The sequence below is a fragment of the Rhineura floridana genome, chromosome 5, assembly GCF_030035675.1.
Source record: "Rhineura floridana isolate rRhiFlo1 chromosome 5, rRhiFlo1.hap2, whole genome shotgun sequence".
NCBI classification, from domain to species: domain Eukaryota; kingdom Metazoa; phylum Chordata; class Lepidosauria; order Squamata; family Rhineuridae; genus Rhineura; species Rhineura floridana.
The window spans coordinates 96475203-96497067 of record NC_084484.1 but is presented as its reverse complement, the minus strand read 5'-3'; the positions used below and the strand labels follow the sequence as shown (position 1 = coordinate 96497067).

The 21865-nt window shown below is 42.3% G+C and overlaps 1 protein-coding gene across 2 annotated transcripts in view; it reads left to right on the top strand.

Annotated features, from left to right (window-relative positions):
• Positions 1 to 21865, top strand: part of FAM3B (FAM3 metabolism regulating signaling molecule B) — a 38923-nt gene that overhangs the window by 7142 nt on the left and 9916 nt on the right. For both annotated transcript variants that reach the window (XM_061629463.1, XM_061629462.1), the window contains exons 2-6: positions 4801 to 4944; positions 9474 to 9597; positions 14311 to 14369; positions 17401 to 17451; positions 21108 to 21195. In XM_061629463.1, coding sequence (XP_061485447.1) covers positions 4806 to 4944; positions 9474 to 9597; positions 14311 to 14369; positions 17401 to 17451; positions 21108 to 21195 — 461 coding nt within the window. In that variant the 5' untranslated portion in view covers positions 4801 to 4805. The remainder of the gene's footprint in view (positions 1 to 4800; positions 4945 to 9473; positions 9598 to 14310; positions 14370 to 17400; positions 17452 to 21107; positions 21196 to 21865) is intronic.

Genomic DNA, 21865 nt, shown 5'->3' with positions numbered 1-21865 from the left:
CTGTAGTCTTAACCCCATTTACATGACAGTAAGCCCCACTGAATTCAATAGCAATTAATTCTGACTACACATAGTTAGGATTGCACTTTTCTATATTTTCCCACCTCTGTATTCCACCCCCCCCAATATCCGTAAGTTCTACTTTAGTCTCTTTCTATGCTTATGTCTCCTCACAATCTCCTATGCCTTCTTAGGGAGGCCTGTATTGCAATTTGGGAGCCAAATGTCTGAAGAATTATTCAACAGTAATATCATTCCATACCACAGAACAGAGATTATATGGATGTATTGTATAGTATTACTCTATTTTTATTTCCTGGATTTCTCTTGGCAATAATTTGTGTTGCAGTTTTCAACTCTCCTAATCCTTCAGCTATCCACCCACTGCAGAACAAAATATCCTCTAAGCAAGAATATTTTATTATTTATTTATTATTTTATAAGGGTGTGTGTCAAACCTCCAAGAGTCTCCTTGCATCTGTGCATTCTTAAAAACTGCAACCTGTTTGTGTCGCTCCGTGCGCTTTTCCCTTCAGTCCCTAATTCATCTCCTAAACCTCTTTGTGCAAAACAAAGTGCCCTTCAGTATAATGGAAAATCTAAAAATAGATGTAACTTTTCCCCCTTTTGGCCAAAGTGGATGAAATTTACAGGCACCGGACCCCCTCCAGAGTGAATTAAGCCTGCCAAATTGCAGATGAATAGGTCCAGGGGCTTTTGGTGGGGAAGTAAAAAGGATTCACTTTCTTCCACAATCTCTTATGGAGGAGGGGAGCAGGGGTTTGACTCTTGCTGTTTCTTAATTTAAAAGAAGAAACGGTAAAGTGGTGTGTATTCTTGCTTGTACATTTTTTAAAACTTTGCAGCTTCACACCAGCTTTCCCAGTGCTTGTTTGTATCTTCTAATAACTGTACAGGCCTTTGATAGGCCTTACAATTTGACACTATCTAGAACACCATCTGCGGAGTTCAGAAGAAACTGGTGACCACCCTGAAACTCTCCATAGTGGGTAAATGCCTATCATGTAATCAAGTCTGTGGAAAGCTGGCATTTACCCTGTAGATGTTGGAAGATTAAACTGATGGTGCTAGTGATAGCTTGTATGTCCTATATGTCCTATACAAAGGAATATGAAGAAAAGGAGGCCCAACAAAGGTATTTGCTAGTACAGTTGAAATTCAACTTGTGATCAGTATGCATTGGGAAACTATTTAAGAAAACCTGAATGTTGAAAGGCTGTAAATATGCAGTGAACATTTCCAGAGTCATTGCCTATTGGAGATTAATAATGTTCAAGGTCCAAATTCTTAGTCGCTTTGTGACATGTCCCTATGGCATTTTACCTTTGTACAATAGGTTTCTTTCTATACATACCCACGCACCTCTCTCTATGCTCCATTTAGGTAAGCAAGAAGCATTATCAGAGTTCAAAGACACATTCCTCTAGGCCAGCCTTTCCCAACCAGTGTGCCTCCAGATGCTGTTGGACCACAACTCAGCCAGCATTGCCAATGGTCAGGAAAGATGGGAATTGTGGTCCAACAACATCTGGAGGCACACTGGTTGGGAAAGGCTGCTCTAGGCAAATACACTTGAGAAAGGTGCACAGCAGGACCCGGGAGGCGTGCGACCTGGGCAGAGTCCTGAGGACTAGACAAAGAGGCCTGGAGGGTGACATTCAGCCCCTGCCTAAGGTTCCCCAGTCCTGCCCTACAGAATCAATATTACGAAGTAAAAAGGAGGAAGCATTCCAAACAGATGTTGCTCAGCCAACATCATTGCCTTTAGAAGGACACCACAGTCCATGTTCATGCATGTAGTATAAAGGAGCTGATGCTTCACAGGATGAAAAGATTTTTCTCTTGCATTTCAGGGTAAAATTATGACTGTTGATCTTTGTTTATGGGAAGGGCATTTGCTGTAGTATTTTCTCTCTGCTTCAGAGCTTTGCAAGTTCTTTGATCACCATCAGGCCCATCCCATACATACTTTTATAAACCCTGTCATGTCACTTGTCATTCTCCAGGAAGATCCCCATGCCTTTAGAAGCTGTGTAAATATAGAAGTCATAACCTTCCACTCAGTCTTCTGCAAACTGTTATTAAAGACTTAACACAAATACCAAAAGAAATGTAGGTGCCCACTGTTCTCTTTGAAGGCATCTTTGCAGGAATGCATTAGAATGGTGAATTAGAAAAGACAGACTGAATAGAAGTGAAGTAGAGAATGCCAAGTTTAGGCGTCCAAAAAAGCATGGGAGAGAACAAATACTGTTCGAGCGCATGGACTGGTGATGCTGGGGAACTTCATGGCCTCCAGGGTGACCATGGAGCTGTCTCAGATGATATCTGGCCCCTCTCACATAGCAGGCCATGCTTTGGATCTGTTTTTGTTCTGAATGGGTATGTGGATATTGACACAATTGCTCTGGAGTGTCCTTTCCCTTCTAATGGAGCCAGATGAACCCTCTATGAGCTCTGGACAATTAAAAAGGCAGAGCAACAATGGAAGAAGATTTGGGCTGAATCTGACTGAGTAGTGAGGCTGGAGGTCCATATTAGGGTCTGTGCTATGATGGGGAGGGTACTTTTTGCCACCATTGTATCCTCACAATGTCATCCAGTGGAATTTTGAGTAGTTAAAGGTTTCCTGCATGAAGGGCCAAGGAGACCAGAAGATGATGATCCCAATGCGAGAGTTTTGCTTTCAGATAAAGTTGCTCACATCTGCTCCAACATAAATGCCATGTTTATAGCTGATTCTAAGAATGTACATTTGGCACCTGCATGTCCAGTTGTGATATGTCTCAATTTGTACAAATGTCCTGGGGATATGGACAAGATTCTTGGTAGTTAGACACCAATCAAATGCACGGTTGATCTTTGCCTACTCTGGCTGATTAAAACAACCAGAGGAGGCTTGTTTGAGTGGGTGAGGAGAGTGCTCATTTCCTCCTTAGAGGAAGATTTAGTTCCTTAAGATGGCTTTTATGAGACATTTGTTGGAAAAAAAACACCCTCACTGGATCCTACCTTGTTGAATTATTTCTAAATTGTAATTCTTGGGCAATGTTTTCAAACATGTAGTGGAACCTAAGCTTTAAGATTCTAGGATTAAATGGATTATCTAGACCAGGTGTGAGGAACCTTGGGCTCTCCAGACCTTGATGAACAACTGTTTCCATCATCCCTGGCCATTGGTCGTGTTTGTTGGGGTGGATGGGAGTTGTAGTTCAGCAACATCTGGAGAGCCAAAGGTCCCCCACACTTAATCTACACCCATTTTAATAGAGTGTCAGGCCTGGTTTGGACCAAGTTAGCTTTGGTCACCTTGGTAGACTGGAAACTGGACAAGAGGAGTATGTCTCTGTTAGTACTATTGAATTTCCCAGTGGTGTTCAATACTATTGACCATTGAATCTTTCTGCACTGTCTGACTGGGATGGACTTAGGAGAAACCATCTTATAATGGCTCCAGTTCTTCCTGGAGAATCAATTTAAATCATTTGGGGAACTTTTTGGCCCTATGGGCCAGATCATTATCTGTCTTGACCCAACTCTAACAGGTGAGTGATACAACCCACCTGTCAGTCATCTGATAACCCAATGACAGCAGGTGATTGACACGTGGGTTGTCTCACCCATCTGTTAAAGTCCTTTGTGCAGCGCTTCCCAAGTACCCAACAGCAAGCTGGTTGTCAGGTGCTTGGAAACCTCAACACAAGGGCCTTTGCCAACCCCAGACTCGAAGGCTTAGGAAGCACTGAGCACAGGGTTTGTAAAGCACTTTAGGCCCCAAAACCAGCATAGGGATTGGCTGTGTGTTAGAGTTCCACGTGGAACTGATTGCGTAGCTTATCTAGTCGCATCTCTACTTGCCCTACACCTGACATCACATATGACATCAGGTGTGGAGCAGGTGGGCATGGTTTAGGGAAAACGACCTCTAGGGACAAATTGGGACTCATCCCAAGGCAAATTTGGCCCACAGGTCAGAGGTTCCCCACCTCTGGTTTAAAAGGTAGTGCTGAGGTTGGGACTCCTGTTAAGGACTTTGGTCATTGTCCTGCAGGGATCTTTTCCCCTGTGTTATTTAACATCTGCATCAGGGATTTAGTTATTTCATATATTAATTGTTTTGCATAAAGCAACCTGAAGTAATAAGGCGTATGTCAAATTTCCAATACTGTAGGGCCCCACTCATATGGCGGGTTACATTCTGGACCCCCGCCGAAAAGCGAAAACTGCCAAAAAGCGGAACTCATTGAATAGAATGGCGCACGATGCCCAAAAACCATCGTAAAAGCAGAACAAGCGCCGTATGAGTGGGGCTTTAGTCTAATTGCGTCTAATTGAGACCGCCACATTAGTGAAGTGCTGTAAAGCAGGGCCCTACTGTATTGATTGATACTGGAATAAAAATATTTCTGGTGTTCTGAAGCAAACAGCCTTATAATGTAGTTTCAATGACAGTGAGGTTTTATTGTTTTTGTTTTTTGCCTTTTAATATCTAAAGCTGACATTTTAGGTATTTTTATTTGAGAATAAGGTAACTAAATTTGGTGGGACCTGCTTCTTAAAAAAACACATGCATATAATCCAGCTGCTCAAAGGTTGTCTCAATAAAATAATATACTTTAGTCTACTTTGAATCTTCTCTCTTCTGGAATCAATGCACCACCATTGACATAAATTTAATTTGTGTAATGGTTTGATGAGCTGGGCATTTTCCGCTTTCCACTCTGTCCATATTTTAGATTTTCTTGTCTGCCTCATGAAAACTTTTGTTTCTTTTTTCAGATTTTATGAAGTTAGGAGGGTTTATCTTTGCATCTGTATGTGCCTGGTACTTAGGATCCCTATTGGCATATATGATACCTGAAGACTCTCTGGCATCAACTTTTGACAGTCTTCAGAACATTGCAGAAAAACCAAAAATCAAGGGTATGTGACCATGTTATCCTGAACATGTTTTAACATTCTAAGCTACACTGCCTATTGTTTAAGTTCCATTTTGCAAAATAATGACTGCCTTCTCAGGTAGAGTGCTCTGCCTCTACCAAAAATGTGTGGCCACTGCCAACCCACATCTCCTCCCTATATCTCTGATGTAGTTAAAGGAAGCATGTGACCTGACACTGAGTTCAGTCTTTCCCTACCCATGTTCCAAATAATTGGCTGTGAAACAGTGAGTGTGATAAGGTGGGCGATCTGGATTGTGGCCTGTATTTATTTTGTTATGTTGGAACTTTAACTGCTAAGTAAAGCAGTGAAGCAGATTTTTCTTCTTTAAAAGAAAGGGCTCTCCATGTGAAAAGTCATCTTAACCAGTAGTGATGCCAAACGTGATATCTCAGCCAGATTATATATTTCTTTAAACCTGGGAGGCTGCTTGCTTCCCAGGCACAAACAAAAGAAAGACTGTTGTCCTTGACTGATTAATAAGGGAGGATGTATAGGTGACTAGCTTTACTTGAATGGGTATAGTATTTTGTGTACTTTATGTTGCCTTTCCTCTTCTAATGGCTGTTTCAGAGGTCCTGCTTGCAGGCTTTGCATAGGCATCTTGTTGTCCAAAAGAGAACAGGATGCTGAACTAGATGGGCTTGGGCATGATCCAGCAGGTCTGCTTTATTTATTTTTAATTTTTATTATATTTAATTTATATTCCACCTTTCCTCTAAGGAATTCAAAAGTGATGTACATGATACTCCCCTCTCCCCTGTGAGGTAGGTTAGGCATACAGTGACTGGCCCAAAGGCACGAAGTAAGCTTCGTGGCTGAGTGGGGATTTTGAACCGTGGTCTCCCAGGTCAGAGTCCAACAAAGCTGCCCCATCTTTAAGGATAAACTGATTTCTTTCATAAAATGGTTCTTATTTTCTTCTACTGAAGATGTCCAGAACCAAGCATCAGGCCTCTGCAAGCTGATTGACGGTGGGCTTGCAGAGTGCAAAGTCAGTCAGATGTTTTTTGTTATCTATGCTGTCTAACACACTTTTTACTACTGATGGTTTGATGTGATATCTGAATTGAGAAACCATAATTAAGGCTGTCGTTCCTCAGAGGTCACCGTACTATCAAAAAGGGTGTGTTGCAGATGGAAACTAGGAACATAGGAAGCTGCTTTATACCACATCTAGCTCACTAGGGCTTCAGGCAGGACTCTTTCCCAAACTGAAAGAACACCAATGGTTTGAGCACATGTTTGGAACCTCAAAATGGTTTTGCTTGATGTCTGCAATGAGCCAGAGAGTCACTTGGTGAATTCATCACTGAAGCAGTTTTTGAACCAAGGGCTTTCTTGCTGAGGGGCCCATAAAGATAGCAAATGCCTACTATGCAAGCTGTTATCTGGGATTAAATAGAGGTGAGACTTTTCTCATTTTGTTTTAAGATTTCAATTTGTAAGTTATGGTTTTATTTCATTTCCTCTTTCCTGTCTTTTGTTGTACGTGTTTCATCTTGTTTGTTTTCTGTTCCTTTTCCCTGAAATGTATTTCCTGGTCAGTACAATCATGTACGCTACAATCTAGACTTTTCTTAAACTATGTTTAAATACCATATTATACTAAGGAAGTCTTATATTGCAGTGTGTACAGAATTTAATTTTTTTGTTAAAAGCAAACTAACATGCAGAAATTCAGAACATCCTAGAGCTAGAAGGAAGTAAAGAAATTTCAGTTGACAGATAAACAGAGGTGAAAATAAAGGTGGGTTGTGCAGGACTGCCTCACCCGTTGGGTGCCTTCCAACTTTATGGTTCTGCAATCTGGAGCTGGCACCAAGTATCGCTATAAATAAAACAACTTTTTTTTTAAAAAAACGGCTGCAGTACTAGACTGCTTCATTTCTGGCTAAGAGGCACCATGAAGTCATGGCACACAGTGTACCAAGAAAATGAGAGGGATACACCTGTTCTGGATGGTTGCAAAAGTAGCTCCAGGCAAGAAGAGCCACAGTATTAAAGTAGGACACCCAACAGTAGCTAGTTACAAGGAGCATGCTCTGTTTTGCTGTCATCTTCAGTAGTTTCCTCCTCCTGGCCTTCTTTCTCCTGTCAGCCTCTAACCTGAATTATGTTCACACTGGTACAATATCCTGGGATTCTATAGGCCAACAGTGAATTTATTGTTGATTATATAGCAGTTGCACGGTTGGTCAGGATTGGGTCCACAGCACACAGAAAGGGTGCTTTTTAACCCTTTTGTTACCTACCAAAGATCCTGACTAGAGATGTGAAGGCCTGGGGAAAAAAACTGGAAAAAATGGGGCGGGGTCCCATTTTGTTTTGCTTATTTTTCTGAAAAATTGGGGGGATTGTTTTTTCCTGATTTTTTGGGGGGGAGGGGGTTCTGGGCCTTCACATCTCTAATCCTTACAAATCACCTCCTCTGCCCCTGAGGCTGCTGTTAGCCTCAGGAGGGACATCAGTGTGAGCTTTCCTCCTAGATTCAATGACAGCTTTAAAGCAGGGATTACTTTTGTTGGGACCCCCCCCCACACACACACACACATTCACAAATACCTGCTGTTTAATATATTATCTCTTACAGGTATGGTGGGGGAACAGGACCACATTCTCCTAGTCTCCCTTCCTCTCTCACCCTAAGCAGAACTCTGTTCCAGTAGTACAGTGCCTTGGGATTCCTGTTTTTATCTATTTTTTATTTATGTTCCTGTTTTTTATGTATTTTTATAATTCTGTTTTACTGATGTAATGATATTGTTGTATTGTCTTTGTTACTATTGTATGCTGCGTGGGGATTAATAAACAGCTTAGAAATACTTTTAAATAAACAAAAATAAATAAATAGGGGGCACAGCCTGGAGCAGGGTGTGTTCCGAGGACTGGGGCTCCAACATTTTGGCCCCAATATTCCTCATGCAGGAAAATATACATAATAGACAAAAGATGCCCTTTCTTTTGATAGTTAAGGTATTTTGTTTTGTGGGACCTACCTTGTTCGCTGGATTTATGCTGTTCTGTTCCATGTGGAATGTTTTTGCTTGTTTCTATAACTGTAATAGCTTTATCTGTTTTTGTGACTGTATACTGTATTGTGTAACCCATCATGGGACCATATGGGGTAGGGTGGATAAGAAACTTTACAAATGAATGATTCAATAAAGAATGTGTCAACAACAACAGATACAAGTTTTTAAAATCTATACTACACATATAAAAAAATGGAAATGGACTGCCTTCTAGTTGATTCTGACTTATGGTGACCCTATGAATAGGGTTTTCATGGTAAACGGAATTCAGAGGGGGATTACCATTGCCTTCTTCTGAGGCTGAGAGGCAGTGACTGGCCCAAGGTCACCCAGTGAGCTTCATGGCTGTGTGGGATTCAAACCCTGGTCTCCCAGGTCATAATCCAGCACCTTAACCACTACACCACACTGGCTCTCCACTACACATATGAATGTGGAGTTAATAGTAAGGGAAGAATGGATGGTGGAAGGGAAAGTAGATTGATGATTAGTAAAGGAAAAGGATAAAAGCAGTGAGCTAATTCCTTTTTTATATGCAATACTTTGAAAGTGTGCAAACTTTTTAATAGAAATACTATCCACACTATAGATTTAAACCCCTCTCATACCACTTTAACAATCATGACTTCCCCCAAAGAATCCTGGGAACTGTAGGTTTTTTTGAGGGTGCTGGGAATTGTAACTCTGTGAGTGGTCTCTTAACAACTTTCAGCATCCTTAGCAAACTGCAGTTCCCAAGATTCTTTGGGAGAAGCCATAACTGTTTAAAGTGGTATAATATTGAGTTAAATGTGTGGTGTGGAAGAGTTGTGAGGCCACTGGGTCAGTTTTAAACAAAGTTCTTCTTTGTTATTATTTATTTATTACATTTATACCCAGCCTTTCTTTTCATGATAGAAACCCAAGGCAGCTTACATATGGTTCCCAGGCAGTCTCCCATCCAGGCACTGGCCAGACCTGACCCTGCTTAACTTCAGCAGGGTGCTGGCCTCATGTGCCCTCAGACCATAGCCTGGGACCACTTTACTTTTATCTTGTGATTGGTAACTAGGGATAGAGACACACTTACTGTTTGTCCAGTTCCAGTGCATCTATACCTCTGTTTTCTGAAAATGGGGGCGCACAACTCTAGTCAAACCCACCCCTTTTCACTGTAAAACCTGGTTGGATCAGCTCGAGTGCGTTTTTTAAAAAATTCAGCTTCAAACAGATTTTGCAACTGATCGGCAGTTCAACTCGTCACCTTCCTGGTGTGGCCAATGGAAACACTTTGCTGTAGGAACTAGTATGCTCACAGCCTAGCTGTCAATTCCAAAATCATTACCTGTTGAGGCTGTTCAAAGGAACTATAATAGTAAAGCTACTTGATCATATCTTGATGTAATGAATTAAACTGTCATCTGTAACTACTAATTTTCAGTGATGAATGATGGTTGCCCCACTATTCAAAGGCTCCCTTTCTAATGTTCTTTATAGCACCACCCCCAAAAAGACTGAAATGTGACCACTGGTCTCCCTGTTTGCCTGGGAGCTATGCTTATCGCATACTCAGTGGAGGTGGTCTGAAGACATTTGCAAAGATCTGCTTTGAAGATCAGCTGTGAGTACCCATCCATATTTATGGCCATCTTTGCAATTCAACTATAGTAGAGCACTTGGGCAGACTGGGAGCATTGAAAATGTGTAATCTACCAACACTGCTATTCTTTTTTCAGCTTTTACTTATCGGTGTTCCAAAAAAGACTATGTATCTTTGGCAGACTATATCTAAAACTTATTTTTAATGCTAACAGGTCCAGAATTTGGAAAGCGTATATGTATACACTAGTGTTAAGTGGCATTTGGGTGGAATACCCAGTCTTAACCTTTATTTTGAAGCTAGCCAATTAAGACAGTTTATCCCATTTTAAATAAAGATGTCTTGAAACTGTGGCTCCAGATTGAAGGAACTTCCTTTCAAGGTATACCATCAGATATTGTGCCTTTTCTAGCCAAGCATCTTAAAAGCTTAGATTGGGTAGTTCCTTCCTTAAAAGAACTCTAAGAATTTGGAAAGATCAGGAAAAAAATATATTTTACTCCTATACTTTTTCACCCTCAATTTTATAATCAAAATAGATTATGATACTTCAAGGGCTGGGATGAGATAGGATTGTATAGATTCCCTTATTTTTATTTCAGTAGTGTGGTTAAAGGGGAAGGGACTATTCATGATTCTTTAGGGCCTCTAGACCACAACTGGATTTCTATAAAACAACTTTATTACATCTTTCTAGTACATCCTTCACCACTAGACAGAATATAAAATTAGAGGCCACTAGAATCCTCACTGGGTTTGAACATGATACTCTCTTAGATAATTGATGCTAAGGGAGTGATTGCAAGAATATATCATCAGTTAATTTCCTTGGACATGGGCACACACTAGAAGCTGAAGGAATATTGGGAACAGGAAATTAGTTATCAGCTTGAGAATAACACCTGGTCAAAAACTTGGGAAACTAAGCTATTGCATTCCATTTAAGCTCTGGCTAAAGAAACAACTCTTAAAACTGTCTTTTGGTGGCATTTGGTACCTGTTAAGTTATCATATATAGCACAAATGTCTTCCTTATGCTGCTGGGAGTGTGCAGCCTCAAGGGCTACATAATTCTGCCTTGTTGGGAATGCCCTCTGGTGGCAGTATTCTTGTTCCAGGTCTTTGAGGAAATTCAGCATATTACACATCAAACTATCCTTCCTATTCCATCTTTGGCCAATTTAAATGTGTGGAATAGGCCAAATGTTGATTGCAAAAATAAAGAGTTTCTTCTTATTGGTGGCTAGACTGTAATAAGATTCTAAAAGTATTTGGAAAATGTTCCCTTGAGTATTAATATAGCAAGATCTGGTTTTTTAGCCTTATTAAAAAAACTGACCCAGAAGGTTAGTTTGTATAGACTTTTGTCAAAAAAGGCATGTTTTATTCAACTTGGTTCAATTTTATTAAATGTATTAATGAAGAATCGGAAGCTGCAGCTGTCAAGAACTACTGCCAGTTCTCACCAGGACTCAATTCCCAAACCCAGGGTAATTGATCCTGGCCAGGCACAACCCATGCCTCCCTTACCAGGGAGGAGTAAGCCCACAACAACCCTGCAATGTAGGTAGACTGCCACCACTCCTTAAACCTGGTCACCCACTCTGGGCCAAGGGGAAACCCAAAGTGCCAGAAATAGACCTGCCAAGGATTCCAAAGGACAAGACCCAAAGGTGCACTCCTCATCTTGGAGCCTTGAGACAAAATACTCAATTATACTGTAGTCTATGGCTAATTGGCCAAGGTGCTGGATTCAGAGCCAATTCCCCCTGAAATGGACACACACCAGTAAATAAGAGGTAGCTTTATTAGAATAAAACATAAGTGCAAAAAGTATGGCAGTAAAATAATTCCTTAAACCAAACGTCCCCAAGGGCTAGGTAAAATACAGAGAGAGTTCAAATCACAAATAAAAATAACAAAGCTGTCTAGCCTATTCAATACTCACACAAGATTGATAAACCAGCAGAGTAACATCATAGTTCCACATCTCTCCAGAGATGTATAGCCTGGATAGCAGATGGAACCCCAAGAGGGCATTTACAGTTGTGGCCCCCACCCTCTGGAATTCTCTACCATATGATCTTCGCCATGCCCCCTCCCTGGTAAGTTTTCGCCAAGGACTAAAAACTTGGTTGTTTCAGCGGGCATACAGGACTCCAAGATAGTTTTAGTTTACAGTGTATAGATGTAAGTTGGTGGATTACAACGGTATTATATGTTAAAACTGTATTATATGTTGTATTTTAATTTAATTATGTACGCCGCCTAGAGTGGCCGTTCATTCGGCCAGATAGGTGGCCTAAAAATAAAATTTTATTATTATTATTATTATTATTATTATTATTATTATTATTATTATTATTATTATTATCATGTAACACCAATGAACACTGGAGAACAAAGACCTAAGGTCTTGATTCTGTTCTTATGGGGAAAAGCCCAGCAACAGCTAGGAATTAATTAGCCAGTCAGAGATTTCTGACGATGAAATCTTCTGGAGTTTTCATGCCTAATGGTCACACACTCTCCAACCTTCCCAGGCGTGTGGTCTTGAACTACCAATAAGAGTTCAGCTGTGAGAACTGACTGTCTCATGGCCTCTCAGAGGCCCTAATTCAGGCACGATGTTTTCCCCACAATTCCTTGCCACAGAACCACCTTGCCTTAGAACCCAAGCAATCTTGACACCAGCAACCTGAGCCTATGTGGGTATATGGAACTGTCCAGTGTTGACACAGGACTCCAGTACTCCTGGAATCAACAGCCATTTTTTACTAATTCTGTAAACAACAATAGAGCAATTAGAATGGATTTTGAAATTGGAACATGTTAATTTTCTGGGTTTTTATTTTGGTTTCCAAAAGCAAAATGCTACAATAGAGCACATTGGACCTGCCAACTTAAAGGAATTAGATCTTCTTTAAGAAATCCCAATGTTGTTCTATAAGAAGATAGGGAACTCTAACAGAATTAGAGCTAGGGAGGGGCTGTAGACTGATGGTAGAGCATAGTGCTCATGACTTGCATACATGATTCCCCAAGTTCAATTTTCATTTACAGTAGGGCCCCGCTTCTCGGCGCCCTGCTTTTCAGCATTCCGTTAATACAGTGCCAGCGAGGCGATCAGCTGGGGGGGGTGGAGCTTCCCGCACTCCAGCTGATCGCGCCTGAGGAGGGGAAGATCTGATCTTCTCCTCGGGTGCGATTAGCGGGTTAGGTTCCAGACCCCCGCACTACAGCTGATCCGCTTTTTGGCGGTTTTCGCTTTCTGGTGGGAGTCTGGAACCTAACCTGCCATATGAGGGGCCCTACTGTATCTCCTGATATTAGGGTTGCCAGGCTGAGGGCCTGAAAATGGTTCTGTATCTTTAAGAGAAGAGAAAATTCAGCCAAGTGCAGGTTTTCTTGCAACACTGTAATGGGAAAAACCACAAGGTGAAATCCTCCCTTCCCCCTGCATAACCTTTAAAGATACAGCAATCAAGAGGTCTTCTGTATCTTTAAAAGTGGAGGGGGAAGGAAGAATTTCACCTTGTAGTTTTTCCCATTACAGTGTTGCAAGAAAACCTGCACTTGGCTGAATTTTCTCTTCTCTTAAAGATACAGAATCATTCTCAGGCCCTGAGCCTGGCAACCCTACCTGGTATGTCTAGTTAAAACATTCTTATGTAGCAGAACTGAGAACAAGGCTGGATTATAAAGTGCAATTGGAGAAATTGCACCAGGGCCTTTGCCTGTAAGGGGCCCTCTTGCCTCTTTCCATTTATTATCGTTTCAACCATTGCATGCCTTGCCTCTCCATCTATGTGTTTTTCAGAATCCAAGCATGTTTAAATAAATAACATTAAATTTGATACTGTTTTAATTCTATGTATTCCTTTTTTGAGGATGGGGGAGCTTTTCTAGGAATTCACCAGGGGCCCCAAACACCTTAATCTGGCCTCAGTTGAAAAAGACATCTTGCTGGGCCTTTGGAGAATTGGAACAGAAAACCATAAACTACATGGGGCAATGGTCTCCTTCTGTACAAGGCACTTCATATGCACAGGATTTTCAGAACCTTCACAAAACTACATTTCCCATAGAGCAGGATACAATGAGAGTAAAATTAGATTAAAGCTAGTTTACACAACTAGTACACATGTTCCATGGGTGATTACATGGCTTTCTGTCATATTGCAGCAAAAGCAAGTCATTTTCTTCCATTAGTGCATTAAGGTTCCAGTCCTATGCACACTTCACCTGGAAGTAAGTCCTCTTAAAAACAATGGGACTTACCTCTGAGTAGAGTTGAATAGGATTGTGTTGTAAAAGACTAATTCCATCATGTGCAGTCCATGACCACATCTTCTTCACTTTCAGTCATTTATTTGTTGTTGTATAGCAGGTATCGGGAATTTTCCTGCTAGAAGCTGCTTTGTTTTTTATGCAACTTTTTCTGGAAAAAGTTGTCAATGCTTTATAAAGTTTTTATACTTTATAAAGTTCTAGAGCAGGTGCGAGGAACCTGTGGCCCTCCAGATGTTCCTGAACTACAATTCCCATCAACCCCAGCAAGCATGGCCATGGATGATGGGAGTTGTAGTTCAGCAACATCTGGAGGGCCAAAGGTTCCCGACTCTAGAGCGTAACACCTTCTTCTGTTGAACCATATATCTCATAATGAAAGAAGAAAGGGAAAAAAACTATATGGCATGTTTCCTAGATTGATGTTTTGTGTTTCAATTTCAGCCTCATAAGCCAAGAAAATAAAAATGCTGGAAGAGGAATAAATATTGCCATTGTGGACTGTGAGTAGAAAAGGACAATCCTGTTCGTGTTTGTTTTTTTTAAAAAATGTTATGTCTAAGTGGCTAAGATACAGAGCTGTGCACTGAGAAATCTCCAGCTGAAATCTTGTCTCTGCCATTAACTCACTTGGTGGCCTTATCTTGGCCTATCTGCCCTGGTTGTCTTAAGGATTCTTGAGCTATTGTCTGAAAAGCGTTTAAGCACCCAACAAAAGTGCTCTTTAAGGACATTTATTATTTTATTATTATTGATGTTGTTGTTGATTAGGGAGATGAGCTTTTTATAGAGTTTATTTATTACTTTGGGTAGATCTTTGCCTTATAGTGGTATAAATTGCAATTATTTACTGGTGGTTATGTTACTGTTGTGAATCTTCCTGAGAACATTCGGTCACGCACAGAGTATACATTTTATAAACCATTATAATATTGAATACATTCCAGTCAGATTGGATGGACATGTGGCACCTTTTCACCACAGTAGTTTGGTGGGAGAAGCAAAAACTGCAGTTTGGGACCTTGGATATTGGAGGACATCTCTTTAAGAGTCCGTTCTCAGACCAAATGCCACCAGTACTCCAAGTTACATATGGGATACTACTGACTTTCTGAGGAAACTGCAATGCATTGACAATCTCTCAGAAAACACCATGCTAACTACCGTGAATGCTGAGATTCCTTACACCCTACTAAGATGGACTATAAGCCATCAATAATATCATCCCTGATAGGGCACATCTCACCACCAAATTCTGCTATTTTGTACTTGCCCACAGTAATTTCATCTTTGGGAAGAATGTGCATCTTCAGATGTATGGTGCTGTCATGGGCACTTGCATGACTCCACAGTATGCCCAACATCTTCATGGGTGACTTAGAAGAACAACACTTTCTCATCTCTTTCCCCAAAAGCCTCTCCTCTGCCTGAGATGCATTAATGACACCTTTATCACTTAGATGTGTGGACAGGAGGCACTTGCACAGTTCCACTCAATAACTTTCACTCCATTGTCAACCTGAGCCCAGGCCAGTTCACACAAGGAGTTGACATTCTGAACAATACTGTGCGATTACAGTATGGACATATAAGCACCACTTTATATCAGAAACTTGTTGACCACTACATGTACTTACATGCTTCCAGCTTCCACCCAGAACTCACCACAAAATCCGTTGTCTACAGCCAGACCCTACGACACAACTGCATCTGTTCAGGCTCATCAGACAGACACAACCTTAGAATTTACATCAAGCATTCCTCAGACTACAATATCCACCCAACAAAGTGGGGGGGGGGGGAAATCAATAAGGCCAGACAGGTACTCAGGAATAATGTACTGCAGGACATACATAGAAGAGAAAATAACAGCTAAAACCACTCAGATGCATCATTAGTGATCTATAGAACATCCTGAACAATGACACTTGCCTCTCTCAGGCCTTGGAAACTAGGCCTGTTCTTGGTTACACAAAGCACCACAACAGAAAGCAACAACTAAAGAAGGCCCAGGAAAAAAATGGAAAAAATCAGGGGGGAAAAGTTTATTTTTTCCAGATTTTTTTCCCACACCTCTTTCAACAACAAACCATATAGCAGAGATATAGACACAGGAACCAGACCCTGTGCCAAACCAAGATGCCAACTGTATTCCCATATCTGAATCTTCTATTATGAGGCTTGCATCTGAACTTTCTGAATTTCATTTCCCTCTGACCTCACTGTTTACAATCCACCCCATCTCCTGTTGTGTGTGTGTGTATATAGATATAGATACAGAGATATAGATATATACACACACACTTGCACCTGTAACTCAGGTTAGCACTTCATGCATCTGAGAAGTAGACTGTAGTCCACAAAAGCTTGTGCCATAACCAATATATTACTCTTTAAAGCGCTGCAAGACTCATTTTGCTGCAGCAAACTAATATGGCTACCCCTCTGGAAATCATAAGAACATAAGAAGAGCCTGCAGGATCAGGCCAGTGGTCCATCTAGGCTAGCATGCTGTTCTCACAGTGGCCAACCAGATACCTATGGAAAGCACACAAGCAGGAACCGAGTACAAGAGCATTCTCCCCTCCTGCAGTTTCCAGCAACTGGTATTGAGAAGCATACTGCCTTTTTGTGAAAGAGGCATTCTCTTTCCTGTATAACAGAGCAGGACATGTGTGCATAATCTAAAAACCATTATGGTTGTTTGTTGCTTCAGAATGTCTATGTTTATTCATATGCACATTAGATTGACTAAAACCCATACAACTGGCTGGCTACGATTCCTTTAGTTGGGGGATTGCCCTAATACAAATACATAATTTACCACAGTAACACCTGACTTGTAATGTAGCAGTTATAATGCTTAACCTCAAAAGTTAGATGTGTTTTCTCAATGTTCTTTCTTCTGCATACAAAGCAGCTTGTAATTCAGTGGATTCTTTCCAACATAGTGCTATATGAATGTTTTGTCTACGCAAGGTTTTCCGCTTGTGCAGTTGAATGTTCTCTCCTCCTCCTCCTCCTCTGCCCCCCTTAAATCTTTTCCAGGGGTTTCCCTAATGCTCTGGAGCAGATTTGGGGAAGGCGCAGGGGGCATGGTAAGGGGCAGAGAGGAAAGAGGAGAAAGTCCCATTGCACAAGTGGAAAACCTTGTGCTGATGGGATGTGCTCATTGAATACCACTCAATGTGTTTTATAAAGAGCCATGGGTTCGGTTTTGGTCTAATGTAGACTTTAACCTGTTTTTGCTGTTTAAAGTCACATTTTATTTTAGATCAAGGTACTTTTTAAAAAGAAACTTAACGATACTATAATTGAAATCCCTTTGTTTTTAACCATCCACTCTGATACCTTTTGCAAGGGCCTACACATTGATGTATGAACTGCACACATGGCATATGGTGTTTGTGCTTACACCCTAAATGTTTCTAAATTAAATGTTTTAATTTTGGAGCTTTTGGAAATTAACAGAAAACTTTTTTTTTATTGTGCATTTCCCCCCAGCGTTTAAAAAATGCCTTTTCTTTCTTCTAGATAACACTGGAAAGCTTGTTGATGCAAAATATTTTGACATGTGGGAAGGAGGTAAGAGGCAATCCTATCATCATTGTGTCTGGGGAAGAGCCTTTTACAACAAACGGGAGGACTTGAGGGGGCCCCAGTTAATGTAGTGACGGGCAGAGGGAGGTATGGCGCTGTGAGAAGGACGTGCCAGGTAAGGGGAACGCGGCCCAGACAAGTAGTGGCTGTGCCTTGTTCCGGTCCTTCTCACATCCGTAGGGTTGTTGGTTGTCCTCTCAGCCAACTCTCGGATCTCCAGTTGCTGCTTTTAAATGCCAGATCGGTACACAATAAAATCTCCCTCGTCCATGATTTGATTGTGGATGAGGCAGCCTATCTGGCATGCATTACCGAGACCTGGGTGGGTGAGCAGGGAGGGGCTAGTCTTTCCCAGCTCTGCCCACCGGGTTATTCGGTTCAGCATCATGGTAGATCTGAGGGTCGGGGAGGTGGGGTTGCTGTGGTCTATCAGAGTTCCATCTCTCTCATCAGGCACCATGTCCATGTAGCAACGGGTCTGGAGTGTCTGTACCTTGTGATGGGTCAAAGGGACAGACTGGGAATATTGTTGGTGTACCGCCCACCTTGCTGCCCAATGACTTCCCTAACTGAGCTGACGGAAGTGGTCTCGGAGGTATTGCTGAGATCCCCCAGACTATTGGTACTGGGGGATGTCAACATCCATGCCGAGGCTACTTTATCTGGGGCGGCTCAGGACTTCATGGTCTCCATGACAACCATGGGGCTGTCCCAATATGTTAGTGGCCCAACACATGTGTCGGGACATACTCTAGATCTTATTTTTGCTACTGGACATGGGGATGGTGATCTGGACGTGGGGAGTTTTACATCTCTCCCTTTGTCATGGACAGATCACCGCTTGTTGAAGTTTAGACTTACAGCAGCTTTTCCCCTCCGCAAGGGTGAGGGACCTATTAAATTGGTCTGCCCCAGGAGCCTAATGAATCCTGAAGGTTTTCAAAGGGCTCTGGGGGAGTTTCCGGCTGATAAGACTGGCGCTCCTGTCGAAGCCCTGGTTGAACTGTGAAATACGGAGATGACCCGGGCTGTTGACACGATTGCTCCTGCGCGCCCTCTCCTGTGTAGAGCTCATACAGCTCCATGGTATACTCCGGAGCTGAGAGCGATGAAACAGGATAGGAGGCGGCTTGAGTGGAGGTGGAGGCGAACTCCTGAGGGATGTAATTATGCACTGGTGAGTGCCTCTACTAATTTGTATTTAGGAGCGGTGAGGGTGGCGAAAAAACAATACTTTGCTGCCACTATTAAGTCATCTCTTTGCCGCCCAGCGGAGCTTTTTAGAGTTGTCCGAGGGCTACTTCATTCTGGCCCTGAGGACATGATAGTGCAGTCGGTAGCCCGCTGTAATGAATTTGCTGGGCCCTTCCAGAATAAGATCTTATGCATCCATCGGGACTTGGACTCCCAGTTTACAGCAGTTGATCCTAATGAGGTGTCCGGAGCACAGTCTTGTCATGTTTTATTGGATGAGTTTCAGTTGGTTCAGCTCGAGGACGTGGACAAGGTACTTGGACAGGTGCGTGCAACCACTTCTGTACTAGATCCTTGCCCCTCCTGGCTAATAAAAACTAGCAGGGATGGAACAGCTGGCTGGGCCAGGGAAGTGATAAACGCCTCTTTACGAGAGGGAGTGGTCCCTAGCTGTCTGAAAGAGGCAGTAGTGAGACCACTTCTGAAAAAACCTTCCTTGGACCCAGAAGACCTTAATAGCTACAGACCAGTAGCGAATGTTCCATTCCTGGGCAAGATCTTGGAATGAGTGGTTGCTGCCCAGCTCCGGGCGCTATTGGATGAAACCGATTATCTAGATCCATTTCAATCGGGTTTTAGCACCGAGACAGCCTTGGTCGCCCTGTACGATGACTTAAGTGGGGAGAGGGACGGAGGGAGTGTAACTCTGTTGATTCTCCTTGATCTCTCAGCGGCTTTTGATACCATCGACCATGGTATCCTTCTGGAGAGGCTCGTGGAGTTGGGAGTTGGGGGCACTGCTTGGCAGTGGTTCTGCTCCTACCTGGCGGGTCGTCTCCAGAAGGTAGTGCTTGGGGAACATTGCTCGACACCGTGGGCTCTCCAATGTGGAGTCCCGCAGGGGTCAGTTCTGTCCCCCATGCTTTTTAACATCTACATGAAGCCGCTGAGTGCGGTCATCAGGAGTTTTGGAGTGCGTTGCCACCAGTATGCTGATGACACGCAGCTCTATTTCTCCTTTTCATCTTCTTCAGGTGAGGCTGTCAATGTGCTGAACTGTTGCCTGGCTGCGATAATGGACTGGATGAGAGCTAATAAACTGAGTCTCAATCCAGACAAGACTGAGATGCTGTTAGTGGGTGATTTCCCTGATCAGGTGGTGGATATGCACCCTGTTCTGGACGGGGTTACGCTCCCCCTGAAGGAGCGGGTTCGTAGTCTGGGAGTACTCTTAGATCCTTCCCTGTCACTCGAGGCTCAAGTAGCCTCGGTGGCACGGAATGCGTTCTACCAACTTCGGTTGGTAGCCCAGCTACGTCCCTATCTGGACAGGGAGGACCTCACCTCAGTTGTCCATGCTCTGGTAACCTCTCAATTGGATTACTGCAATGTGCTCTACGTAGGGCTGCCTTTGAAGACGGTTCGGAAACTACAGCTTGTGCAAAACGCGGCGGCCAGGCTGATAACGAGGACCAGGCAGTCTGAACATATAACACCTGTTCTGGCCCGCTTGCACTGGCTACCTATATGTTTCCGGGCCAGATTCAAAGTGCTGGTTTTAACCTATAAAGCCTTATACGGTGCGGGACCACAATACCTCCTGGAATGCCTCTCCCAATATGAACCTGCCCGTATACTACGTTCAACATCGAAGGCCCTCCTCCGAGTTCCGACTCATAGAGAGGCTCGGAGGATGGCTACAAGAACCAGGGCCTTCTCAGTGGTGGCCCCTGAATTGTGGAATAGTCTTCCTGTTGAGGTGCACTTGGCGCCGACATTGCTATCTTTTTGGCACCAAGTTAAAACCTTTCTCTTTGCTCAGGCATTTTAGTTTAATATGTTCAATTTGGTTTTAGATTTGTGGATTTTTATATATATGTTTTTGTACTGATTTATGTGATTTTATTGTATATACTTTCTGTTGTACACCGCCGAGAGAGCTATGCTAGTGGGGCGGTATAAAAATTTAACAAATAAATAAATAAAAATCAGCATGTCTGCTATCATTCCTGTGTACAAATAATAGTTATGGCACTTGTACGGTATCAGAGGTTAGAACGCCCCTTGTCAAGAGCATGTGTGCAACAGGATGATTGAATCATGGGCATATGGCTCAATCTTTCCTGACAGCTCTCACCCTAACTGCCTTCTCCTTGCCTTCAGTGGACCTTGGATTGGGGGCAGAGTTTTGGGAGAGAGGGATGCAAGGAGATGGGAAAATCCCCTTTTTTCTGTTTGCAGGAGCCAAGACCACCCTGCTCCATCCATGAGTGAAACTCTCCTCAAAGATCTCTTGGATCCAAAACTCTTGTCAGAAAAGAACGATAAACTTCCTTGCTTTGTTCTGTACAGAAGAGCAAAGCTGAATAGCAGGAATGAGATGTGGTATTTGAGGGAAAATAACATATTTATATTGGAGTTTTTATTCTCTCCCTGCTCCCCAACAGAATTTTCTGGACCAATGACTAATTTCATCAGAAATGCCCCACAGAGATCACTGCTCCTAATGGTGACCCATGATGATGGAAGCACAAAGTAAGCCAACAGACACATGGTTCTTAATATAGTCGGTGATTCCACTTTTCAAATTTTTAGAAATAAGGTAGCAAAATGTATGAAGCTGTGATCAAGTTTTACCACCCATTTTACCAAATACACTGAGAGTTTTACCTGTAGACATACATGGACCCTTTGGAGGCCACTTGGGCTTGTGTACATGTCAAATTTGGGGGGAACGTTCTAAGCACTGGCTTCTTCAACATAATTTCCTCAAACAGATGTTTACAGCTCTAAAATACTAAATGATCCAAGTAACTACCTGGTAAATTTCATTTACACTTCAGCCAGTGTCACCTGCAGAACTCCGATATGAATAGATTTAATACTCCAAGTTCTATCATTCTGTTGTGTTATCGTTAGCTTTGCCCATTTGCACAGTTTTAAAGCAAGAAGACAGGAGAATTTGTTCTGTGTTTGTACATATTGCTTGAAGCAGAAGCTTGATGCCTAAAGTTGGTTTTTGGATCCTTGACTGCTAAGGGAATGCCTGCAGATTGTTTATTTTCTTGTGTATTCTAAGGGAAGCATTAACAGAATAAATAAAACTAATGATGCTCCGTAGTATGCACAGCTATGTAGATGACAGCATTATGCAAGCAGTAGGTGACAAGGATCATAGTAGAACTCATATAGGCTCCAGTCCTGT